Source organism: Petaurus breviceps, unplaced genomic scaffold (assembly GCF_028583685.1).
Source record: "Petaurus breviceps papuanus isolate PSGF00001 unplaced genomic scaffold, PetGlider_PUasm1.0 91041, whole genome shotgun sequence".
Lineage (NCBI taxonomy): Eukaryota > Metazoa > Chordata > Mammalia > Diprotodontia > Petauridae > Petaurus > Petaurus breviceps.
In genome coordinates, this window is record NW_027187400.1 from 39,164,255 (window position 1) to 39,188,445 (window position 24,191).

General features: G+C 49.0%; 1 protein-coding gene across 2 annotated transcripts in view; it reads left to right on the forward strand.

Annotated features, from left to right (window-relative positions):
- The window catches only part of SDF4 (stromal cell derived factor 4), a 47,582-nt gene extending 24,641 nt beyond the window's left edge, over positions 1–22,941 (forward strand). For both annotated transcript variants that reach the window (XM_069079091.1, XM_069079092.1), the window contains exons 3-7: positions 3,673–3,809; positions 6,730–6,843; positions 15,010–15,168; positions 18,007–18,182; positions 22,044–22,941. In XM_069079091.1, the coding sequence (XP_068935192.1) occupies positions 3,673–3,809; positions 6,730–6,843; positions 15,010–15,168; positions 18,007–18,182; positions 22,044–22,220 (763 nt within the window). In that variant the 3' untranslated portion in view covers positions 22,221–22,941. The remainder of the gene's footprint in view (positions 1–3,672; positions 3,810–6,729; positions 6,844–15,009; positions 15,169–18,006; positions 18,183–22,043) is intronic.
- Positions 22,942–24,191: the final 1,250 nt, after the last annotated feature.

A 24,191-nucleotide genomic window follows, 5' to 3' on the forward strand; every position in this document is an offset into this window, starting at 1 on the left:
AAACAGTTAAGGCCTTAGAATTAGCTTTGGCTTGACTTTACCTTGGTGAGTTACTACAGCTCCGGGCTCTGGCACTCAGTCTTATTTACTCAGAATCTCAGTTTTTATCTTCTGAGGTGTAATCCTCTAAAGAATGACACTAGCGAATAGAGAGTTGACTCTCCTTTTAAGCAGGAAGGAAGGAAACAAGAACACATGGCTGCCTTGAAGAGGCCTGAGTGAGCGGCATCCTCTGTGTGCTGGGATCGCGGACATAGCGGGACTTCAGAGCCCTAGTCAGGGTGGACCCCAGGAGACGGGCTTGTGCACCAGAGGACAGACACTGTGCTGATTCTCAAGTAAGGGAGGAGAGGAGAGGGGCGTCTGCAAAGTGTAGGCCGATGAGTTTGCCCTTGATTCCTGGACACATTGTATTTAGATTGTGTGTTATTCAAAGACGGTTAGTAACAATCTAGAGAAGGTAGCAGTTGTTGGCTGCGTGGCTTGATTGTGGAGAGGTCCTGCCACACTAACCATGTTTCTTTTTTCGCTGGGGTCCTCGATCAGTAGGATGCTGTCTCTGTAGTTTGCCTAGAGGTGAATAGAGCATTTAACAGACTCATGAGGTTCTCACCTTTCATGCCGCATCTGGGCAGGCTGCAGCCAGGCTCACCTCCCCATCTCTTCACTTCCCCAAGCTCTTTGATTTCCAGTTCTGGAACCATTGTTCAATCTGGGAAAGAGCGAAAGAGCTTGCCAGGCTGCTCCCCCTTCCATCTGACTGCCTGGAGTCGGCATTCCGGGGGCAGCTGCCTTCTCTTTACTCCCGGCCCCCCCCCACTCCCCACTCCCCACTCCCCACTCCCCTTGGTGCTCTTCCTCAGAGCCCCTCCTTGGAATGTTGTTGAAGCAGCATTTCCCACTCTGAGTCACAGCAGCTGCCACCACTCACCTCTGGGAAAGTCAGGGGCCTCCAGACCCAGAATCGCACGTAGCCAAGGTGTTAGGAGGCCTTTGCTTCCTTCTTCTTTTTCCCTTGGGACAGGGTGGAGAGGGTGAGGAAGGGACAGGGTAGTATTAAGAAAAGGAGAGTCACTAAGGCTGCTCCTTTTTTTTCTCTTTTTAAACACAGAATAGAACAGAAGGAAGGCTGTGAAAGCTACAGGTCGAATGTATTATATACTTAAAAAGAAAAGTTAAGGGAGAGCCGCAGTCCAAACATTACAAATCATTTTCAGTTCTACTATGTAGGTAGAAATGTCCATTTTATTTTGTATTTGTTAACTGAAGACTAAAAAGCTTATTTTGGAATCACATAGGTATTGCTGGGGTAGCCAGTGTTTAGAGAAGGTGCAGCCAGGCTGATTGGGGACCCTAGAACCCTGTAATCCAGGGTTGGCAGGGCCTAGCCAATAGGAGGGTGGGCAGGCCTTCTGGCACTTCCTAACTTAGCCCCGCCATCCAGACCTCTCCTCAAGCCTCTTTTGCCTCCTTTGTCCACCTGATGGCGTGGCGGCCCTTCTCTGGCCATGGCCAGTCTCTCTGCACATGCCCTTCTCCTGTGCCCTTCCCTTTTCTCCAGCAGCTTTCCCCAGCGCATCCCCTTTTCTCTGCGATCTTCAGCCTCTGCAGGGGTTCTTTTCCTATTGCCTTCAAAGGTGCCATCTCCCCCAGCCCTCAAAAAGTCTCTCCTCTGCCTCTCCCCCTCTCACTCTCCTCTCAGACTCACTGAGAAAGTGGTCTTTCCTCAGTGCAGCTACTGCCCACTCCCTCACCTCCCTCACCACCCTCACCTCCAGACTCATCCCTCAGGTGAAGCTCCTGCACCAAAGGTTCTGGTGGTTTCTTCATTGTCATAGCTGATGGTCTCTTCTTCCCGACCCCCCTGATGCATCTGATGCAGCTCCCTCCATCCCATTCCTGGGTTCTTTTCAGTTGGTCAGCCAGCAGGCATTTCTTCAGCAGTTACGAGGTGTTAGGTATGGTGCAGTCAGTCTTCCCTCTGTATGTAACGTAACCCTCCTCTCCTGCTTGGCATATGCCTCCTCCTCCTTCAAGGCATTGCTCCAGCGTCCCTCTCTGCAGGAAGCCTTTCCCTCTCCTTCTGGCTTCTGCCTTCTCCCAAACTGCGGTGCCTTGTGTGTCTACCGAAGTATGATCTTGTCTTGACATCTGGGGTCTGGACCTCTTGATAGTAGGGACTCTTTTCATCTTGAACATTTGTTTCCTCTGGGCTTGGCAATCTGGCTGGGCAGATCACAGCATCCTTGCCCTCCAGGGACAGGGTACCCAGAGGCTATCTATCCACATCTCTTCATTTTACAGCTGAGGAAACTGAGGCACGAGGCTGGTAAGCAGATTGCCCACTGTCACTGTAGGTAGACAGTAGAAACTTAATAAATGCCTGCTGATTGATTGTTTATTGTTTGGATCACTTGATTGACTCAGTCGGTCGATTGATGAGCTCTTCTGCCCTGACTCCACTCACCACACCTGTTTGTTCCCCTATATAGAGATCGACTCCATCAGACTGTAAGCCAGAGTTGGCCTCACTTTTGTGTTTGTACCCCAGCACTTAGCGTACTTTGGGGTAGTGTTTTTTCATTCATAGCCAGCCCCAAATCATTAGTGGCTCCTTAATAGATTGGGAGGTCTCTGGTAGAGGGCTCCAGGGGTCTTCTTGTGCATCTCTGCTGTTCACCATTTTCCTCAAGGACTAGAACCATAAGACAGATGGTATGATTTTCTAATTTTCAGATAACATTAACATATTGACTAACAGTCATGACCTAAAAATACCTCAGCAGGCCGAAAGATTGGAAAGGTTAGACCAAACCTAAGAAGGTGACGTTTAATAAGAAACAAGTAAAATTCTAAGAGTCAGGTAGATGAGTATCTGAGGTAGCAGTTTATCCGAAAAGATCCTGTCGTCTTTGTGGGCTTCAGCCTTAGTATGAATTAGAGGTGCGACCTGGGAGCCACAAAACCTAATAAATGCCACTGTGGGCTGCATGAAAGAAAGCCTCAAATCTAGACCTAGTAGGACTTGGCAAAGCCCTCTGTGTGCCAGGATGAGGGGCTAGGGCCTAGAAGAGGGGGAGAAGCACATCCTGGACCCTCCCAGGGAGTCAGCACGTGGGCCTTGGTGATCCTGCTTTCTCTCAATTCTTAAAACATTGACGATAGAGCTAGGCATTTCTCTAGCACTCTGAGCCTCATGGGGCCCTTGCACCTCTGTCTCATTTGCCTGAGTAGGGTAGACATGCTCTACCCAGCAGTGTCACCAGACCCTGGCTCTAGAGACCTAGATCCTAGAGGGGGAGACAAGTTGTCATCATCCTCATCGTCATCATCATCGTCACCTTCTGGGCATACCCAGGGTTTAAAATAAAGGGCAAGGAAGCAGGCAGTGGAAGAGGCCATTTCTAACAGCCGTTCTGCCCTGGCTCGGAACAGGGACCCTGCTGTGGGGTGATTAGACCTTCATTCCCTTCTGGCACAGTCACTGCCCTGGGATCAGGGGCACAGCCCTCCCTTTCCTCACCTGTAAGAGAAGGGGCTTGGACTCCAGGCATTTGTGAGGCTGCTTCCTCCTGGGTGTCCATGGCATGGCCCTCTTCTCTCGCCCAGCAAACCCTCATGACGCTGTGGTGGCTCTTGTCTAGGTCCATTGACTTTTGTGCATCTTTGCAGGGTGGACGTGAATAATGACAAAAGGATCAGTGCCAAAGAAATGCAGCGTTGGATCATGGAGAAGACCGAGGAGCACTTTCAGGAAGCCGTCAAAGAAAACAAGATGCACTTCAGGGCAGTGGATCCTGATGGAGACGGTAGGCCCCCCTGGCACCCCCACGTCCAGTGTCTCTCCAATGCCCTCATGCTTCCGTTAGGGCGCCAAGGGCTTCCTGAGACAGGCTGTACATTTTTCATGCACAGCCATGACAAAAAATACTGGTGTCTGTAAACCAGAGGACAAGTGACATTTGCTTTTCCTAGAAGTGAGTTAGCGTGGGCCTCTTTGTGCCTGCAAACCTGTGGGGCCTCAGCTAACTCCTGGGAAGGCATATCCATGAACAGGCCCCCACCCCCCACCCCCCATCCCTGCCAGGTGAAACTGGACAGCCTGGACTAGCCGCAGGCCCCTGGCAAGGTCTGGAGCTGTTAGGTGGGCTCTGCCCTGAACCCAGGAGGTTGGACCAGGCATGCCTGCTTGTATCTGTCCTCCCGGATAGCCGTGATGAGGGGTCTGTTAGGCCAGGTCAGACTAAGTGGGGCCCTTGGTTTCTGTTCCTTGAAGCCACAGAGGGGCTTCAGTCTCTTGTAAGGACTAGCACAACACTGGGTCCATAGTGTGGATTGCTCCATTAGGAATAGTCAGGGTCACTTCCAACTTATATTAAAAAGTCTGAATTCAGTTGGTTTGGAAATATAAGCTGGAAATGACCTGATACTGTTTGGTGCCATTTAGAGTAAACATTTAAAAAATAAATTTGAAAGATTCTACTGCAAGGTTCCTCTGAACTTTTGTTTTAATGAGAAATTCGGTTTTTTTGGAGGGCAGTTGGGGTTAAGTGACTTGTCCAAGGTCACATGGCTAGTTTTTTTGTTAAATGTCTGAGGCTGGATTTTGAACTCAGGTCCTCCTGACTCCAGGGCCGGTGCTCTATTCACTGCACCACCTAGCAACCCCTAATGAGAAATTCTTAATAGGAAAACTGACTGAAATTTTATTTTAAAAATAGCAACAAAATCTGAAGAAAAGGATCAAAGAAAATGATCAGTAAAGGACACAGACACTAACAATTTGAGTTTTTAATTTTCTTCCCCACCCTGTCCTCCCCCCTCTCCAAGATGGTGTGCAGTTTGATATAGGCTCTGCTGATACATTCATATTAAACGTATTTTCACATTAGTCGTGATGTGAAGAGGAATTAGAACTAATGGGGGGAACCAAGAGAAAAAAGAAACAAAGCAACAAATGAAAAGGAGAGCAGATAGTCTGCTTCCATCTGCATCCAGACCCCAGAGCTCTGTCTCTGAATGTGGATGGCATTTTCCATTGCGAGTCTTTTGGAGTTGTCTTCTATCCTTGCATTGCGAGAAGAGCCGAGTCTTATTAAAGTCAGTTATATAATGCGGTTGTTACTCTGTGCAATGTTCTCCTGTTTCTGCTCACTTCGCTCAGCATCAGTTCATGTTAATCTTCCCAGGTTTTTCTCAAGTCCGCCTGCTCATCATTTCGTATAGCACAATAGTATTCCATTACATTCGTATGCCACAGCTTGTTCAGCCATTCCCCAACTGATGGGCATCCCTTCACTTTCCAATTCTTTGCCACCACAAAAAGAGCAAATATTTTTATACATGTGGGTCCTTTTCCCATTGGTGTGATGTCTTTGGGATACAGCCCTAGAAGTGGTATTGCTGGGTCAAAGGGCATGCACAGTTTTATAGCCCTTTGGGCAGACTTCCAGGTTGCTCTCCAGAATGGCTGGATCGGTTCACAGCTCCACCAATGGATTAGTGTTCCAGGTTTCCCACATTTGCATGCATAATTGATATCATAATTGTGTTCCTTCTCAGTGGGTGGGGAATGGCTGAGAGAATGTGGAACTCAAAATTTTAAAATATGAATGTTAAAATATGTTAAGTGTAGTCTTTTTGCTAGGATTTTATTTAAAATTTTAGTATCAATATGCTTTAGTTACATTGATACACAATTCTTTATTTGATCCTTCCCTGATTTAGGTGTTAGGACTTGTCTCCTAACAGGAGCTTAATAGAATATTTTCTTTCCCAGGTTTTTGAGAATAATTTGTGTAGCATAGGTATTAATTGTTCTTCTTGCAAATCCATCTGGACCATTGGTTTTTTTTTTCCCCCTTGAGATATCCTTTACAGTTTGTTTAATTTTATTTTCTAAGACTTTTAAGATCTCTATTTGATCCACTCATTTGGGTATTTTATGTTTTTGCAAATAATACTCCTTTTAAATTCTCATTTTTGCTGGCATATAAATATCTGTAGTAAGTTCTATGCCCTGTACATTGCTATCTGTCTTGTTGTGGCATCCCAAGGACCACTGGGGCTTGCCATCTCCTCATATCTTTAAAAAATTTATCTGTTGCAACATGACTCTTAATCCTATATATTTGTGACAGTTCTCTTTTATGTCTTGGATAGCAATCTTTACTTAGGAATGTTCATGGTTTTTCCACATACAACCTGGCAGTTTCTCCTCTTATTCTGGTTGCATTGATTTTGTCTGTACAAAAGCTTTAAAATTTCATATAATGTAAATAGTCCAATTTGTCTTTTGTGGTCTCTTCTATTTTTTTGGTTATGAAAGCTTCCTCTAACCATACTGCATTTTACCTCTTGGGTTCATTTAACTCCATGGTATTTTCTGGGGTGTGCCTGTAGAAGGGGTATGCTGAGCTAGCTGAACTGGGGAAGGTAGAAGCCAACGTGGTTTCTTATTCATCTGCTTTTCTCTACCACATCACACACATCCCACACCCCACTTTACCTAAAAGTAAACTTGGGCTCAAGAAAAGTATTTTTGAGGTCTTTGTTCAGAGAGAAAATCAACTAGGTAAGTACTGGGGAAGAGTTCCCCTATAACCCCAGTGAGGATAGGACAGGACTGTATTTTACATAGGACTGTGGTATCAAGGTCTTACCAGATGTATCAGAGGAACATAACAAAGTATTATTAAAAAGTCTAATGTGTTTGATGTATTCTTTTAGGCCGTGTGTCTTGGGACGAATATAAAGTGAAGTTTTTGGCAAGCAAAGGCCACAATGAAAAAGAGGTCGCGGAAAAGATTAAAAACAATGAGGAGCTGAAGATTGATGAAGAAAGTAAGTTCACAAGAGCCTGTGGTCAGCACCTGGTTTTCTTGGGTTGCATCAGAACCAGGGTGCTGGGAGACCTTTCAGTGCAGTTCTGGTGGAGCATTTGCTTTGACTTGCAAAGGGAGAGATGTTAGGGAAGGTGGTGGGTAAGCCAACTACCAGATGGGCAGGGCTGGGGGTGGTAACTAATTTGCAGGTGTGCAGGCCAAGGGGGCAATGGGTAACTAACTGCCAGATGGGCAGGGTGGGGGTGTGGGGGGTAACTGACTTTCAGGTGTGCAGGTCCAGGGTGGGGGGATAGCTGCCAGGCAGGCAAGGAGAGGGTGGGGTGGGGGTGGTTTACATCCAAGAGCAAGCAGACTTTTTGAATTCTAGACACACTAGTAAGAATGATTTTTGAGCTTGGTCTGTCTTTACTTAGAGTCTACAAGCTAAAGAATATTAAAGTTATAGAGTCTCAACCAATATTCTATGACCCTTTTCACTGCCAGGTGGCTTCTTATTCTTTTCCTTAAGCTAAGGAGATGCTCTAGTCTTGGGTCGTCTAGGGTTATGTCTTACCATATTGAAAGTTAAGAATTCTTTCTTATAACCTACTGAATAGCTTTTGAATGTCCCCTATATCCAAGACAGGATAGAGAATTTATCAAACGATTTAACCTCAATGCCACGGTAAACTCCAGGTGATTGTGTAGGGACCCATGGTTCTTATCCATAATTGTACATATGAGTAATCGGCAGGGTGTCTTGGAGGCCCCAGGAGGCCGGTTGTGAGCATGGCTGCAGAAAGGAGGATTCCTGCTTGGATTAGGGAAGTAGAGAAGGGCCACATATTAAGAAGATGTATTTGTGTGAGGAGTCCAGGGCTCCAGGCAGGGGATGAAGTGGAACATGGGCAAGAACATTTGGCTGAGAATCAATGAGGGCAGAAGTGGAAGTGCAGCTGTCTTGGGAATACGCTACAGGCTGCCAGGACAGAAGGAGCACGGTGATGATGAGCTTGAAGAGCTCACAGATCTGGCAGAGACAGCCTAGAATAATGAGGGGAGACATCTCCTCCAGATCTCTCCAGATCTCTCCTGGCCAAAGCAAAGCAGTTGGTGAATGTGGACTTAACAGTAGCTGCTAGGCTAGGGCCTGACATTTACATGGTGCTTCAAGCTTGGGAAGGCATTTTACATACATTATCACAGCAGCATTGATTTCAGTCTTTGAAAGATGGTAGGATTATCCAGGACCCCGGCTCTTCTGGGCCTGCTGCTGGAGTGGGCATGAGGGAGACTTTGGGGGATGTGAGTGACTTCTTCATCCTCTGTGTCCTCTTGTGCTGGAGGAGTCTGGGAAAGCTGGGCATGGTCTGACCTCCCCTGATGTGTAAATATTTCACAAGGGAATGGATCACAGAGAGCCGCCTTCAAGAAGAGGTCCGATAGGACTGGCCTGGCTTACTTACACTGGCTGGGCAACAGGATGGAGAGTCTGCCGGACTTCAGTAAAGTAGCAGGCAGAGTCGCGCGTCTTTTCTGAAAACACGCTAGGGAGCCGTGGGCTGGAGCTCGCCTTGTGGGGAAGACTCCAGCAGAGTGAGTGTCATAGGAATCTTTCTTGGGGAGGGAGGAAGACAGTTCAAAATTTGAAGTGTAACAAAAAATTACGTTAAGCAAGCCTGGCTGGCGTATCCTCTTAATGCAGAGAGGACCCCAAGTGAGGAAAGCTGACCAATGTGACAGGCCCGGAGAGCTGGAGAGCTCAGTGGGCGGGCTTAAGGGACTGAATTGCACAGCGTAAAATATAGCTGTAAATGTCAAGTTCTGTTGTTGAGTCCAGAAGATGGCTTCACAAACACAGATGGGAGGGAGTACATCTAGACAGTGCTGTCTGTGGAAAACTGGAGGCCTTCAAGGACTCATTGTGAGTCACCACTGTGACGTGGGAGCCCAAAGGGTAAATGGGACCTGTGCCTGCCTTTAGAGGAGTGGGCAGGGCTTTGCCTGAGGGCTGGCACTGGCCAGGTCTGCTATACTCCGCCCTCCTCAGACTGCATGGATATGTCCATCGGGGGCACCACTGTTTAGGAAAGAATGATCAGGGGAAGAGTGACCAGGATGGTAAAAGACCTGGAGTCCATGGTGTATGGGGATCTGTCAGAGGAGCTAGAGAGGTTTAGATTGGAAAAGGACTATTGTTGGGGGGGAGGTGGGGTGGGCAGGATAGATGGGCACGAGGGCCGGACCCCAGGCACACGTCGGAGCAATCAGTAAAGGTCACAGAGAGGCAGGGCCAGGCCCCTCCCAGAGCTGTGTGCCTTATGTGGGGTAGGCTCACGCAACCTCATGGTGTGTGAGGGGGAGCGGAGCCCGTGCACCCTCACTGGGGGGCTTGGGGAACTTAATAGAAGGGGTTCTTAGACAACTCCTGCTTGGACCCCATGTCCCCTGAGGTCCCTTCCAACTCAGGTTCCTTTGATCAATGTGTAGATTAGTCATTTGAAAATTGGTTGTTTTTTTTTACCCCTTATTCATCAGAAAGCCACCAAAATGCAAATCTAACTTAGACTCCTCTGCAGTATAGGTATTTTCCCTTAGTCTTAGGACCATGTGTATAATTTTCCTTTACAGGAATGCTGAGTAGGCCACAATGGTATGTTGCTTTCACATTTGCATTTGTCTAGCACTCATTTATGTAGAAGACCCTGTGCCTAGCATTGGGGGTGTATGGAGGCTACCAAGCCCTTTACACACATTCTCTCATTGGAACCCCTCAGTTCAAATAAGAGTCAAACACAGTCACACAGTCTCACACACACACATACTCACACATGCAGACACACACTCACACACACACACACACACACACACACAGAGGAAGTTCCCTGCTCCTGCTCTTGCTCTGTTCACAGTTGCTCTGTCCCTGTAGCCCTTTTTTCTCATTACACGACTCCTCCCAGAGCCTCCTCTTTCAGCACAGAGCCCACGCCGGCCAGCCGTGTTTTGCTTCTGAGCTTCTTCTTCCCTCTGCAGACTTTGTCCCCCAGGTCCTGTAAGGACTGTCTCCTCCCCTCCCTCCTCCGTGTTCTGCCCCTTTTTGAATGGACGTTGCTGGAGGGCAGGCAGGGATGGTTTTCTTCCTGCTGGTATCTTGATTCCCATCACTTGGCCCATAGTAAGCATTGAATAAATAAACACTCATGTGAGGAGGCAGCACCAAGAGGTGGGTGCCTAGGGGTAAGGAGGTGTGTGTCTGCTGTGCTCCGTCATCAGGCCTCATGTGCAGTGCCGTGTTCTCTTACAGGAGGGACATTCATCAACTGGAGAGTGCCCAGAGAGGGAGGCCAGGATGGCGAAGGCCCTGAAGCCTGGGCCTGGTAAGGTCCCTTAAGAGAACTAGGCCTGATTCTCCTATTAGAAATCTGCCCCATGAAGGATAGATTAGACTTCTCTTTAAACCGTGTAGTACCTGGCATTACAAAGCATGAGCAGCTCCCATCAGTGGTGGTGTTAGGGCAGCTGTGTCTGCAGCCTCCGGTGCCCTGCACAAGCTGAGTGTCTCCTTCAGTCGGGGTTTCCGCGTACGCTGAGGTCAGTGTACAGTCCTGTTGCTTGTCGTTGGGGCCTTGTTATTTCCTGAGGTCATCAGCAGGTTTTCAGCGGCTTAGGCATTGGGAGGCACCAGGCTTGTTCTTGGTACGGTCTGCAGCTTGTCCCAGTGATTAGTGGCGGTGAACTAGACCAGCTGCTCTCAAACATTTTGATTTCAAGACCCCTTTATACTCTCAGAAATGATCGAGGACCCCAAAGAACTTTTTTTAAATGTGGGTTATATATGCTATTGATAAGGACCATATTAGAACTTAAAATGGATCAATTTTAAAATATTCATTTAAAATAATAAACCCATATGTAGAAATATATAAAGAAATCATATAGATACATAGTTTAAAAAAGGAGGCAGAGGCAAATAATATCTTAGTATATTATAAAAGTGGATTTGGCCTCTTGGACCCCCTGAGAAGGCCTCAGAGGCCTTGGGGACCTTTGGGCCACACTTTGAGAGCAAGTGGACTGGACACCAGTTCCCAGGCCACCCAAGGCCTGCTGCCGCCTGCTGCCAGGAGCAGCTGTTGTTGCAGTTGGGGCCTGGCCACCAAGAGCTTAATGTATGTTTGTTTGCCTTGAATTGACTAATGCCGGGGTAGGAAGCAGGGGGACTTGAAAGCCAAGCAGGTGTTCTCTTCCTTACATTGTAAAAAAATTGGGATGCAGCCATGCATGTTTCTCCAGATACTGAAGCAGTCATGGTGTCTTCCTTGCTGGGTCAGAGTCAGAAACCCTTTTCATTGAGATCATTGGCATATGGAAGGCAGTCATCCTTGTCTGATGTAGTTGTACAGTGGCTGTTGGCCCTCTCACTCTCTCAGGAGATGCCTCTGACCTTCTGTCTGGCGAAAGTGTGTGACCAAGGCACGGAGTTCATCTTGTCTCATCCTTGAATGGTCTGCTGAAATGCAGCCTTAGAAGGACCGTCAGCTTACTGGTGTACCCAGCGACATCCCTGAGCTTTCAGGGGGTTCTGAGTGCTATCTGTCTGGGTCTGTCCCTGTGAGTGTCAGGGGCTCTGTGGCCATGTGAAAATTTGGGATTATGGGGAAGCACCTCCTCTCCCCTTTCACTTTGCTTGAAGTCTGGTCATTTACTAAGTGTCTTCTGCATGCCAGGCAATGCGCTAGGTGATGGGGGCACAGAGATAGAAAGAAGCAATCCTTTCCCTCCAAGAGCTTGTCCCAGTGTCGAGGAGACAATCATAAGTCCGACTCAGAAGGCCTGGAGTCGGGGTAAGGGCGAAGGAGACTAAGGAGAATGTGGACTGTCAGACCCTGCAACCTCCAGGGGCATGCATCTGCATTTGAGGGGCCTGCCTTGGGGAGCCAGCCTTGGGCTGAGAAAGTCGTGGAGCTTCCCTTCAGTAGACCTTAGTTTTTGACTCAGGGTGTTGGTCCCACTGTGGCAGACCATCCCCATTTCCCTGGCTTTATAAAGGTAAAAGCATCATGACTCATTCAATTTCAGGTGATTACAGACGTTATTCTGCACTTTAAAGGATACCTGTGTAGGAGAGGACAAGTCAGCACTTCCATTTTCCCCCCCACGTAAATAGCTTTGTCACATGGGATTATGTTGGAACAGGCACGCTGACTTTTTAAGATTCCAGTTTGATGATTTTTTTCTTCTTAAAACATACGTAATCAGAACTCCCTGGGGGGTAGAGCCAAGATGGCAGAGTAGAAGCTGGACCTCCCCGGGGCTCCGGCTTCCACCTTCCCCAATCCATGTAAAAGGGGACTCTAAACAAACGTTGGAGCTACAGAACCCACAAAATGACACAGAGAAGCTAACCTCCCGCTGAGGACAGCCCGGCAGGAATCGGCCAGAGCAGTGCTCTGGGAGTCGAGCCCAGCCCCACATGGAGGCTTTAGCCCAGGGCAGGCCTGACCAGCCGCCGGCTGGAGGGACTCCAGATCAGCAGAGCTGTGGTCGTTTCCAGATTTATCAACGCATAGATGCGAAGGACAAAGTGAGAGGTCAGTGCAGTATGGACTTTGGGACCTTGTAGTTGGGAGAGCTTTGGCTTTTGCCCCCGGGGGCGAGAAGCTGCTGAGGGCTGCGGTGCAGCCACTGCTACCATGTGGCAGCTTCAGTTCCTGGCCTGCAGAGTGTAGGGGGACCAAGCGACCAGTCTGAGGGGTAATCACTCTTGCTTTAACCTGCTTGGATCTGGATTGCAGTCTAGGGTGGAGGTCCTGGGGCATGTGTCCAGCTTGCCAGAGTGTGAGGAGGCCTCAAAGAGGGCTCCCAACTAATACGTCTGGCTGCTGAGAAAACCCCAGCGTTTGGGACGGAAGCTCCCCTGTCTGGTAGCAGAGTCCTACTGTGGCAAAAAGCCTAAAAGTCAAATAATTGAGTGGCTACACGCCCAGGCAAAGGAAACAAAGCAAACAGAAGATTCCAACATTAGACTTCTATTTTGGGGACAAAAAGGAGCAAAGCATGGGACAGGAGGAAGACAGTGAAGTCAGAACTCCTGCACCAAAAACATCAAAGGAAAATACGAGCTGGTTACAGGCCATAGAGGATCTTAAAAAGCAAATAAGAGAAGCGGAGGAAAAATTGGGAAGAGAAATGAGAACAATGCAAGAAAATTACAAAATGAGAGTCAACAGCCTGACTGAGGAAAATCATACCTTAAAAAATACCTAACTCAAATGGCAAAAGAGGCTCAAAAAGGCAACAAGGAGAAGAATGCCTCAAAAAGCCGAATTTGCCAGATGGAAAAAGAATCTCAAAAGCTCAATGAGGAGAATCATTCCTTCAGAATTAGATTGGAGCAAATGGAAGCTAATGACTTTATGAGAAATCAAGATGCTATTAAACAGATCCAAACAAATGAAAGAATAGAAGGCAATGTGAAATATCTCATTGGAAAAACTACTGACCTGGAAAATAGATCCAGGAGAGATAATTTAAAAATTATTGGACTACCAGAAAGCCATGATCAAAGAAAGAACCTAGAAATCATCCTCCAAGAAATTCTCAAGGAAAACTGCCCTGATGTTTTAGAACCAGAGGGCAAAATAGAGCTTGGAAGAATCCACCGATCACCTTCTGAAAAAGATCCCAAAAAGAAAACTCCTAGGAATATTACAGCCAGGTTCTGAAATTCCCAGATGAAGGAGAGAATATTACAAGCAGCCAGGAAGAAACAATTTGAATATTGTGGAAACACAATCAGGATAACCCAGGATCTGGCAGCTTCTACACTAAGGGATCGAAGGGCCTGGAATATGATATGCCAGAGGTCAAAGGAGCTGAGATTAAAACCAAGAATCATTTACACAGCAAAACTGAGTATCATGTTTCAGGGGAAAATATGGTCATTCAATGAAATAGAGGACTTTCAAGCATTCTTGATGAAAAAACCAGAGTTTGACATTCAGATACAAGAAGCAAGAGAAGCATGGGAAGGTAAACAGGGAAAAGAAACCATAAGGAACTTATCAAAGTAGAACTATTAACATTCCTACATGGAAAAACAATAATTGTAACTCTCTGCTCAGTATGAAAATAGTTGAAGGGAATATATATATATATATATATATATATATGCATATATATGTTTATATATGTCTATATTGGAGGGTATACAGGTGTATGAATACATATGTGAATGTGTGTATATATGTTTACAGGTAGACATAGATAGAGAGCACAGGACCAATTTAATAGGAAGGGATGATACTTAAAAGGTGAAATTAAGAAATGAGAGGAATATAATGAGAAGAGATGGGGAGAGACAGAATGGGGTAAACTATCTCATATAGAAGAGGCAAGGGAAAATGGTTACAATGGAGGGGAAGAATAGGAAAGCAAAAGGGAATGGGTCAACCTTATTCTCATTGAATTTGGCTCGGGGAGGGAATGAAATACACACTAAATAGGGTATCTCACCCTACAGGAGAGTAGGGGGGAAGGGGATCAGAGGGGGGAGGATGGAATGGAGGGCAGGCTGGGAGGAGGGAAGTTGGAAGCACCCACTTTTGAAAAGGGATGGGATCAAAGTAGAGAATAGAACTATTGGAAGGTGGGATAGGAGGGAGGGAAATATAGTCAGTCTTTTATAATATATCAACCATGTTAAATGTTTTGCATAAGCTACACATGTGCAACCTATACTGAACTGCTTATCTTTCCAGTAAGGGTAGGTGACAAGGGAGAAAGGGAATGAATCTGGAATTCAAAGTTTTAAAATAAAATGTTTATATATACACATACTACTAATAATACTATTTTACATGCAATTGGGAAATAAGATATACAGGCACTGGGGCATAGAGATCCACCATGCCCTACTGGAAAAGTCAAAGGGGGTATGGGAGAGAGCAGATTGGAAGAGGGGATATACTGTGGGACTGCTATTTTGGGTAGGGGAAAAATGGGGAGAAAATGTGTAATTCAAAATCTGGTGGAAATGAATGATGTAAATCAGAAGTTAATAAAGCATTTGAAAAATGAAAAAAAAACTTCCTAGAAACATCCCTCTTGAGTTTAGAAAATTAGGGTTTCGTGTGTGTAGTGCCCGTGATTGTCTGTGCTAATGAGATGATGTCCTTTTTTTCAGCCCTGGAAGTTCTTGATAACCTCAAGGATCGCTGGTATCAGGCCGACAACCCTCCAGCTGACCTGCTGCTGAACGAGGAGGAGTTCCTGTCCTTTCTCCATCCAGAACATAGCAGGGGCATGCTCAAGTTCATGGTCAAGGAAATTGTCCGGGACTTGGGTATGGGCTTCACATTTGTCCAGTGTGGTGAAAGGGCCCTGTGCGGGTAGGGGAAGGAAGAGCGCCTGGTCGGGGCTTTGTGTGGGTCAGGGGCGGCCAGAGGCCCTGGTCAGACCCAGCGCCCTTGGGTAGAGAGGAGGCAGAGCTGGCATGTGGAAACTGGTCAGAGGGACTTAGGAGAGAAAGCAGGAAGGGACGAGGGTCCGTTTTACTGGTTTTTACTGATGTGATGTGTTTCTACATCACAGTCCAGTCTTGTATTTGCCTTCTGTTCTTCACTTGTAACTTGGGACGCAGCCTCAGGGATGCGACCCCCAGGGCTGACAGGAAAGGCCCCAGGCACTGGCTCCAGGGAGCAACCTTCTCCCCTGTTCTCTTGGACAGGACTGTCTACCACAAAGGTAAAGACTTGTCTTTCTTCTCCTCTTGGTGCCAGTTATTTCCCAGTGTGTCTCTGTTCTCTGAATTTGGTTTGTGTAGCTCATGGGTCAGAGACACGGAGAGGTGGATTTCATTATCTTCAGTGGCATGGATGCCTTTGTAAAGTAGTGGTGAGTTCCCCGGCACCGGAAGTATTTAAAGAACAGATGGCTGACTCTTTTACAGCTTTGGATAGAAACTAGGCAATCTGTCTATGAAACCATTTTTAACTTTCAGATTTTATTATTTTAATATCCTTTGTAGAAAAGTTTCCCTGAAATTGAAAAAAAAATTCTTTTTACCTGTGTTTTTGTGGTAGAATTTATTAACAATGTAAATTTTGTGGTTTACTTTAGGGGAAAAAAAAAGTTGTTTTTTTATAATTCACTCTCAAGGGGAAACTGCAGGTTCTCCCCTCTCCTTTCCTTTAATCATACACCTTTGAAAATGTTTTCTCTTACATTTTTTGTTTTTTATGCTGTTTCTGATTCTGATATTTTCTTCATTTGGTTTATTTTTCATTTCCTAACCTGTAAAAGCTGGAACCATTCTAATTATAGGAGTTTGTTTTTTTTTCCTGGAAATTTTAACACAACCATGTAAAACCTGGTTTTGGAAATTCAGGTGAGCTTGGGGATTTTCCCTTCCTGGGCAGCTGTTTAGGAATCTTTCCAGGGCTCTCCCTTCCTGCCTCCCTTACTTGACTTTTTATTGGGGAACAATTATTGCATATACTATATGTATATACACACACATACATGTATCTGTACTTGTATGTATATAGAATTAGGTGCTGTCACGTGTGAAAGAGGGGTGTGTGACCTCTGTCTTGTGATTTCTTGTGTTTTCCCACCCCTGCAGCCATGTCTCTGCTGAAGGGCAGCTCACTGCCTTTGCCCTGTGCTTTCTAGTGCTTAAGAATGAATTTATGGAGAAACTATCTTCTACATAAAAATAGTGATAGTTTTCCTTTCTTTCATGGGACCAAAGCTGTTCATTTATTTGTTTGTTTGTTTGTTTTTAGCAATGCTAAAATATGTAGCTATATGTTTATATCTATCTCTAATCTTATTTGATTTTAACTAATGGCCAAGAGTCATTTGGAATCTTACTTGTGAGCCTTTGGAAGGCTCAGCCCACGTCTCATGCGAGTTCGTGTCCCACAAAGGCCCAGAACAGTGCCTTAAGCATAGGGTGCGTCCAGTTAGGGAAGAGCAGAGCCTTGTGTGGTGAGAGGGCTTGAGTGGTCAGCAGAGGCTCGGCAGGAGGAAGAGGTGGCAGGGGTGGCCCTTTCAGAAGGGACGCAGGTGGCCAGGGAACGGGATAGCGTGCCCAGCCAGGTTGTGGAGGTGAGGATGCCAGACAGAACTTGGAGGGGTCCTGAGCCTCCTGCCCCATCTGCAGGGGAAGATTCTTGTGGGCTAATGGTAGGAGATGAGGTTCAGGAAAAGAAGCCTGCGGCCCATGGGGAGATAATGGCTGTCCAAGGAACTTGGACTCTGTCCTCTGGAAAACAGAGGACACTCTTCCCTTATTAAGTATTTATGAGTGCTTGGGTGCCAGGCATTTATTTTGTAAAAAAAAATCTGACTGTGGGCCTGTGCAGATGTTAGATTTGATGAAATCACCGAGAATGTAGGGAGAAGAGATCCCAGAGTGGAGCCTGTGGAGGAGGGGCCATCGAGCAGAATCAAACAGGTGTGTCAGGGGAAGGGGATGGAGGGAACAGTGGAAAGGAAATGGGCAGCAGGGCAGCCATCCAGAAGTGTTCAGTTCTACTGAGAGTAAGAAAGGAAGAGAATTGAGGAAAGCAGCTGCGTTTTTAGACGGGTGCTTCTGCCACTGCCTCTGACTGGGTGACCTTGGACTTGGAGCCTTTGAGCCTCTCTTCTGCACCAGATGACTTCAGGCTCTGAATCTGGCACCTCGTGATGAGTGACTTGAAGGCCTCTGGGGTCCCCTCAGCTCTAGATAATCATCCCTGTGACTGGGCAGGTCATTGATTGGCCATACGCTGATCAGGTGGGATACAGAGAGCTCATTGGGGTGGGCAGGGAGGGCATATGACGTGCACAAGGGACTCGGGCCAAAGGGGTGCTGCTCCCTGTCTGTCGTGGGCACCCTCCGCCTTCTTCCCCAAGGATGTCTTGACTATTTTTAATGTCGTGACACCTCACATAGTATCTGTGCTTTAAGGTATTTCAGCCAACATAAGTATTGTGAGACTAGGAGCATACATGAGGTTTGTGGTCTGGCTTGTTCCAGGAGAAAATGAAAGTTCGAGCTAAATTTGCTCCCACAAACTTGGCTGGCTGTTGTGTGCTCAGGGCTGCCCCGTCGCTGCCGTGCCGGACGGTCAGCCGCGCGTCTCTGCCGCCTGCTTTTCACGCGCCTTCCTTCTCCGCACCTCTTTTCCAGACCAGGATGGAGACAAGAAGCTCGCTTTGTCCGAGTTCATTTCCCTGCCTGTGGGGACGGTTGAAAACCAGCAGGCCCAGGACATCGACGACGACTGGGTGAGAGACCGAAAGAAGGAGTTTGAGGACGTGATTGACGCTAACCACGACGGGGTCGTCACCATGGAGGAGCTGGAGGTGAGGCCCCCGCGGGGAGGGCCGCCCCTGCCTCAGCCTGGGGCAGCCGCAGGGGCTCTCTCCCGGGTGAACCCCGCCTCTGGCGGGAGAGAGGAAGGAGGGGCTGACAGGATCCCCGTGCACCGGGTCTGTGTTCGTTTCCTTCATTCCGTGCCCGGAGCGCCCACGGTTGTTCCTCAGCTTCAGCCTCCGCGGGGTCGGGGACTGGATCTCATTGATCTGTGCATCTTTCTTCTGGTGCTGAGCTGCATAGTGCCATAGAGGGCGGGCTGCCGAGTGAGGGTTTGTCAAACGAAGTCCTGTTCTAAGGATAGAAAGTAACTTCTTTTCAATTCCTATCATTTGCCCCCAAAAACCTGTTTGTTAATCTCCAGAAAAATGAATGGCCACAGTTTCATCCAGCTTTTTGCAGGTCCATCTCTCAGACTGAGCCAGCTTTTAGTGCTGGTGTGATGTGGGGCCAGGGGTTCCCTGCTCTCTAGCCCCCCCAGAACCTTCTTGATCTCAGATGTGACCTGGCCCTTTTGGCCACGAGGGTTACCTCCTGGCTCTATGGCATTGCTTCTTTGTTCCACACCCTCCTGCCTGGCAGTGGCCATGGAGGAGAGGTGTTGGCTGGCGTTGGGCTCCCCACTGAGCGTCCTTCTGGTCCTGTTCATCAGCTCAGTGATGGGGGGGGGGTAGGGGGGTGGGGTATATTTCCATACACTCCCCTGTTACCACTCTGTGAAGTTTCATACTCTGACAGGAACTGTTCCCTTCTGGGAAAGGCTCATCCTTCTTAGTTTGATTATCTGGTTTCCCCAGCTTCATGCCTCTGATCTGAAAATCCAAGGATCAGTCCTTAAACTAGCCTTTGAGTAGTCACAGGTTTTAAGTAGGGGCTGGTCAGTATTTGAGAACCATCCCCCATAATGTATGATGTCATTAAGTTCCGAGGTGGTCTGCTCCCCGGATTTCACTGGTGTAGGGGATGGTCAATAAGGACCCTCCTTCTGCCAGTGCAGAACCCCAACCCTCCTGCTACTCAGGGCCTTAGAGAGTTACCCTGGACCCCCAAGGGACCAAGTGCCTTGTGCCAGGTCCCATGGCCAGGCCAGAATAGGTGAGCAGTGTACCTGGGGCTTCCTGACTCCACAGTCTGGTTCAGCCCCTGCCTCACCAAAGTGTGTCATGTTCTTGGAGATCTGTGTTATATGTGGGGAAAGAGGAGAGAGAAGGAAAGGTGAACAGAGGGAGATAGAGAAGGGGAAGGGGAAGAGAGAGGACATTGTTTATGACTTGTTAAAAGTTTTAAAGGCTGCTCAGTCCAGTGCTTTGCCTGTGGTACCCTCACCACGAGCAGCTGCTTCTGCCCCTGCTCTCGGGAACCCCCTCGGATTTATTCCTAGAGGAAACTTCAGTGCCCACAGCTCTGACTAATGAAATTCTCCCCAGTATTTAGGCTTCTGTAGAAAGGAGGAAATAGTTACTGCAGTGATCAGGTATGTCTGGCTGCCTGCTGAACAGCTTCTTATTCTTAGAAACCTTTTCCTCTTGCCTCCCTCAGAGTGGGAGTGCTGTCTGCCCTTCACAAGAAGGATGCTCAGGTGGTGAGAGGAAGGGCTGGCAGCACCCTGTAGCTGCTGCTCCTTGTCATAGAAGGTGTGGTGGGTGTTTCTGGGCTCTGGGGGCCTGGGGCAGGCTGCATGGGCCCAGCAAGCAGGGCGAGTGCTGACCATCACAGCACCTTTCCTCTTACAGTAGGAAGAGGGTTAAACCCAGGAGTTAGGACCAGGGGAGCTCTGCCAGGCTGTGTGACCTTGGGCAAGTCATTTCTTCTTTCTCTGATGTTTCAGACTAATTTTACAGAAAACCAAGTCTCAGGGAAGGACTAAACTCTGACCATGGGCTCTTCCAGCTCCCAAATCTTCGCTTCTCTCCTTTAAGAAAACTGCTAGGGAGAGTCTGACAGCCTGGGATGTGCAGGAGGCAGAGTCTCCAGCGCCCTGCGCCCTGGCTCCCTTCTCACTCTGGGTGCAGAGGTGCTCCGCGAGAGCCAAGCTGGCCGCTGTGTTTGGGACCGGCCAGACTGAGGAGCTTGAGTTGCAAGGAAGAGCTGTCCCTGGCCACAGAGAATAAGCTGGTGTTTGCTGAAATAGAGGAGTAAGGAAGGTCTGGAGTCTCTGTTTCCTGAAGGTCTCAGAGCACCAGCACCTGGCCTCCCAGTGTCTGAACCTTGGGCTTCTGTCTCTTTCTGTCCTGTGGCAAGAAAGGCGGAAGATTGAGTAGCAGCACTGGACTGTCTGAAGCTGTGTGGCGAAGCAGCTGAGATCCATAAGCCCTTGTCCCTGGGGCCTTGCCTGTCTTAGGTGTGTCAGAACCAGGTGCCTGATCATTAGCACTTTCTGGGACGGTCAGGCTGGCCTGGCCATGCTCAGGACCGTGGGGCCCTGGTCAGTGGGAGTTTCAGAAGACACACGGAGGGGCATCATACAGACAACCCTTCCCTGGAAGGATGAAGGCCAGAGGCTGGGGCAGCGAACCACAGGCCCAAGGCTTATCAGGCAGTCAGTAAGGGTCTCCTAAGTGAAAAGGCTTCAGTGCTGTCAAGGAAACGAGACTAATACAAAACAGACATGAAGGGCTTTGGGGTGGCTGGGAGGCTGGCCCTCTCAGCTGGGGGGGTCAGGGTAGGCTTCATGGAGGAGGTGGCCCCTGAGAAGCAGAGGGAAGGAGGAAAGGTATTCTAGGCATGAGGTACAGCCTGGGTGAAGGTAGGGAGACAGGAGGTGGCAGATGAAGATATTTGGGGACATGACAAGGGTGCACATTTGGCAGACAGAAGTTTGAATTTGACCTTAGAGTCGTCAGGAGCCGTGGCAGGTTTTTGAACAGGAGAGTGAGATGTGCTTTAGGAAAATCATTCTGGCAGCTTATAGGCGGTAGGCTGAGGAGGCCCGCTGACCAGAGGCTGGTGGGAGCTTCCGGAAGGGCCAGCCCAGCGGGCCTGCTGTCCCTAGTGCCCAGGGAACTTTCCAGGGAGGGTGTTCAGGTGGGGCTTATGAAGCAGAGGAGGCTCCTGGAGCAAGCCTGGGAGGAGGGATGCGACGGTGCCCCCTGAGCCTCAGCTTCCCAAGGAAGGAGCCGTGGCCTTGTGGCTTGCTTGCTTTCTGGCCAAGGGTCACGTGGCAGAGGATTCCCTCTGGAGGAGGAGCTTCTGAGGCTGCAGGCCCCAGGAGGAGGGTCCCGGGCTTCCTGGGCCCTGCCCCATCTGCAACAGTGGCTCCTGAGGCCGTGGCGCCTGCGTGAGTCTTCTGACCCGCCACAGTAGTGGCCTTTCTACTGAAAGGCAGCTCCAGCTCTGCGGGCCCTGGACTGCCTGGACTGTTTTTCAATGTTCAGGTCAAGAAATGAATTTACAAAAGGTTTTTGGTGGCCTTTTTTTTTTGGTGGTGGTTCTTTGCTTGTGCATACAAGATGTAAATATCCAGATGGTGGTTCCCTGAGAAGGAAGCGGAATAATGCAGGAGATGTGACTCTCGGGGCCCCAGAGTAGTAAGAGGAGAGCTCTGAGCTCTGACAGATGTTGTCCCCGGCTTTGCTGCAGTGGACCGCTGCCCTGACGGGTGCCCCGTGGTCAAAGCTCTCCTTCCTTTTGGGGCTCCCTGGTGAGTTCAGGTTTAATCCCCAGTGAGCAGCCCAGCAGGAGCTCAGAGGAAACAGGTCAGAAGAGGCCTTTTTTCTCCTGTTACTCTGTTTGGGAGACTGGGGAAGGCTGAATGTCAGCCCGTCATTTGTGAGTGCAAAGGCGTAAGAGCCCCAGACCTAGAGCAGCGTTGGCGCTTGGGTCAGACCCCTCTGACGGCTCTTCCCTCCTAGGAGTACATGGACCCCAGGAATGAATACAACGCTCTCAACGAGGCCAAGCAGATGATAGCGGTGGCTGACGAGAACCAGAACCGTCACCTAGAGATGGAGGAGATCCTGAAATACGGCGAGTACTTCACCGGGAGCAAGCTGATGGACTATGCCCGCAATGTCCACGAGGAGTTCTGAGGCGGCCTCCCTTCCGCAGGGCTCGCTGCGCCTTCTCGCGCGCCCCCCCCGCTCCTGCCCCGTGACGAGAGGACACGGTCTCTGGCTGCTATTTGTGTCCACCCAGGACTCTAAACGTGGCTTCCGTTACCCTGCAGCGCCCTGGCCACTTACCCTGGTTTTCCCAGAGCCGACCGTCATCTCCTCAGCCAAACCCCTCCTTAGACTCATGACACACACCTGTGAAATGGCTGAGTGGAGTTGGGAGTGGACGTGGCGGCTTCTTCCTAGCTCAGAGCAGAGCAGGCTGTGGAAAGGAGGAAGCAGGCCCAGGGGCCAGTCACCGCTTGGTCCGTGCTCTCAGGGCACCCCGTGGGGTGGGGCCTGAGGCCACAGGAAGGGGACCTGTGCTCGTGTTTACTGTGGTGGCCTTGAAATGAGCTGATCCTTGGAGTTCATGGGGGCTGGAGGATCTGAATTTGACAAGAGCAGCACGATTTCCACTGTTATTTTTACATTTTCTGGAGTATCCTTGGGGTGTGCTTGGGTGTGGCCGAGCCAGAGTGTGAGGGACGGGGTGGGCTTTTCCTCCTTGTCTCTGGTGACCAAGCCGTCCCACTCAGAACAGACCGTCAGGTCGCTTCAAGACACGTTTGTATTGGCCTCCCCTGCCCTTTGCATTACATTATTTTGTTCCAATGGCATTTTTGGTTTTCAGATTTATTAAAAATTGCCTCCAAAAGCTTGGTTCTGTTGTGTTTATCGAAAGGACATGGGGGTAAAGGGTCTGGGAATGACTTGTCCAAGGTCACAGAGGCAGTAGGTGCCAGAGGTGGGCCTTGAAGCACACACACAGACATGCAGAGACACACACATACACACATGCAGACACACACACACACACACCGCTCACCAGCACACCCTTGCCTCCACTGCCCCCTCCTGTCTTTGTGAAGCCCTCTGTAGGGAGGCGATGGCAGCTTTGCTTCATGGACATAGAACACTGAGGAGCGTCTTTGACGTGAACACGAGCGAGTTTGCCACAGGAAGTGATGAGTCATCACTGGGCCTGGGCCGTGGTCTGTGTGGGGCGGGCTTGTCGTGTCTCTGGGTGGGGGGTGGGGGTTCCAAACTGGAGAGAGAGCCTTCACTGTACACTGACCACAGCTGTCATTGCAGAGTAGGAACACACTTGTGATCTGGGCTTATTGATGGAACCGATGATGTCTGGCAGATAGATTCTGCTGCTTGTCCTGCTACAGGTGCAGCCTGTGAAAGGTCGGGCAGCCGGGCAGCATCCGTGCCCGGGCCCCTCCTCCCCACTTTCTCCTCTCAGGCTTTCCTGGAGGACCTTCCTGGCCTCTCCAGTTTCCCGGGGGTTAGTCTTGAGTGTGCCGCTCAGTTACGTCCAGCCTCCTCAGGATATGATTGGGTTTTTCCATCCCTTCTTATCCTCAGTTACGTCTTTACCTCTCACTGATGACGTGCTGCAGCCTGCTAGCTCACCCCCGGGTTCTTCAATACATCTGGGTGCCGTGAGTCACCACCTAGCACACTAGCCTGGACAGGACGGGCCCTGGGGAGGTGGGCTTTTGTGTGGGAGAGCACACGAGAGTCCCTGAGAGAATTGTAATAGGCATGTATGTGCGTAGACACATACAAGCAGCACACCTCTCTGGGTGTGAGCTGTGTGTATGACACAGGAATGCTCATATCACACACAGGTTTCCTTTGGCTCATTGGCCGTGGTGGACGGTCTGCATTTACCAAAACCCTCCTCCCGGGCTTGTGTGTTCTGATGGCTGTAGAGACTGGATTCCACCTGGGAGGGGCCAGCTGCATCATTCAGCCATGCTGCTACCCCAGCACCCCCTCTTGCCCATTGTACACAGCCTCTAACCTCTTAAATTGAGACTGTCAACTTTAGGAAGCCTACAGCATCAGCCCATTGCTAAGATTGGTACTCAGTAGTCCAGGTTTATAGAAAAGCAT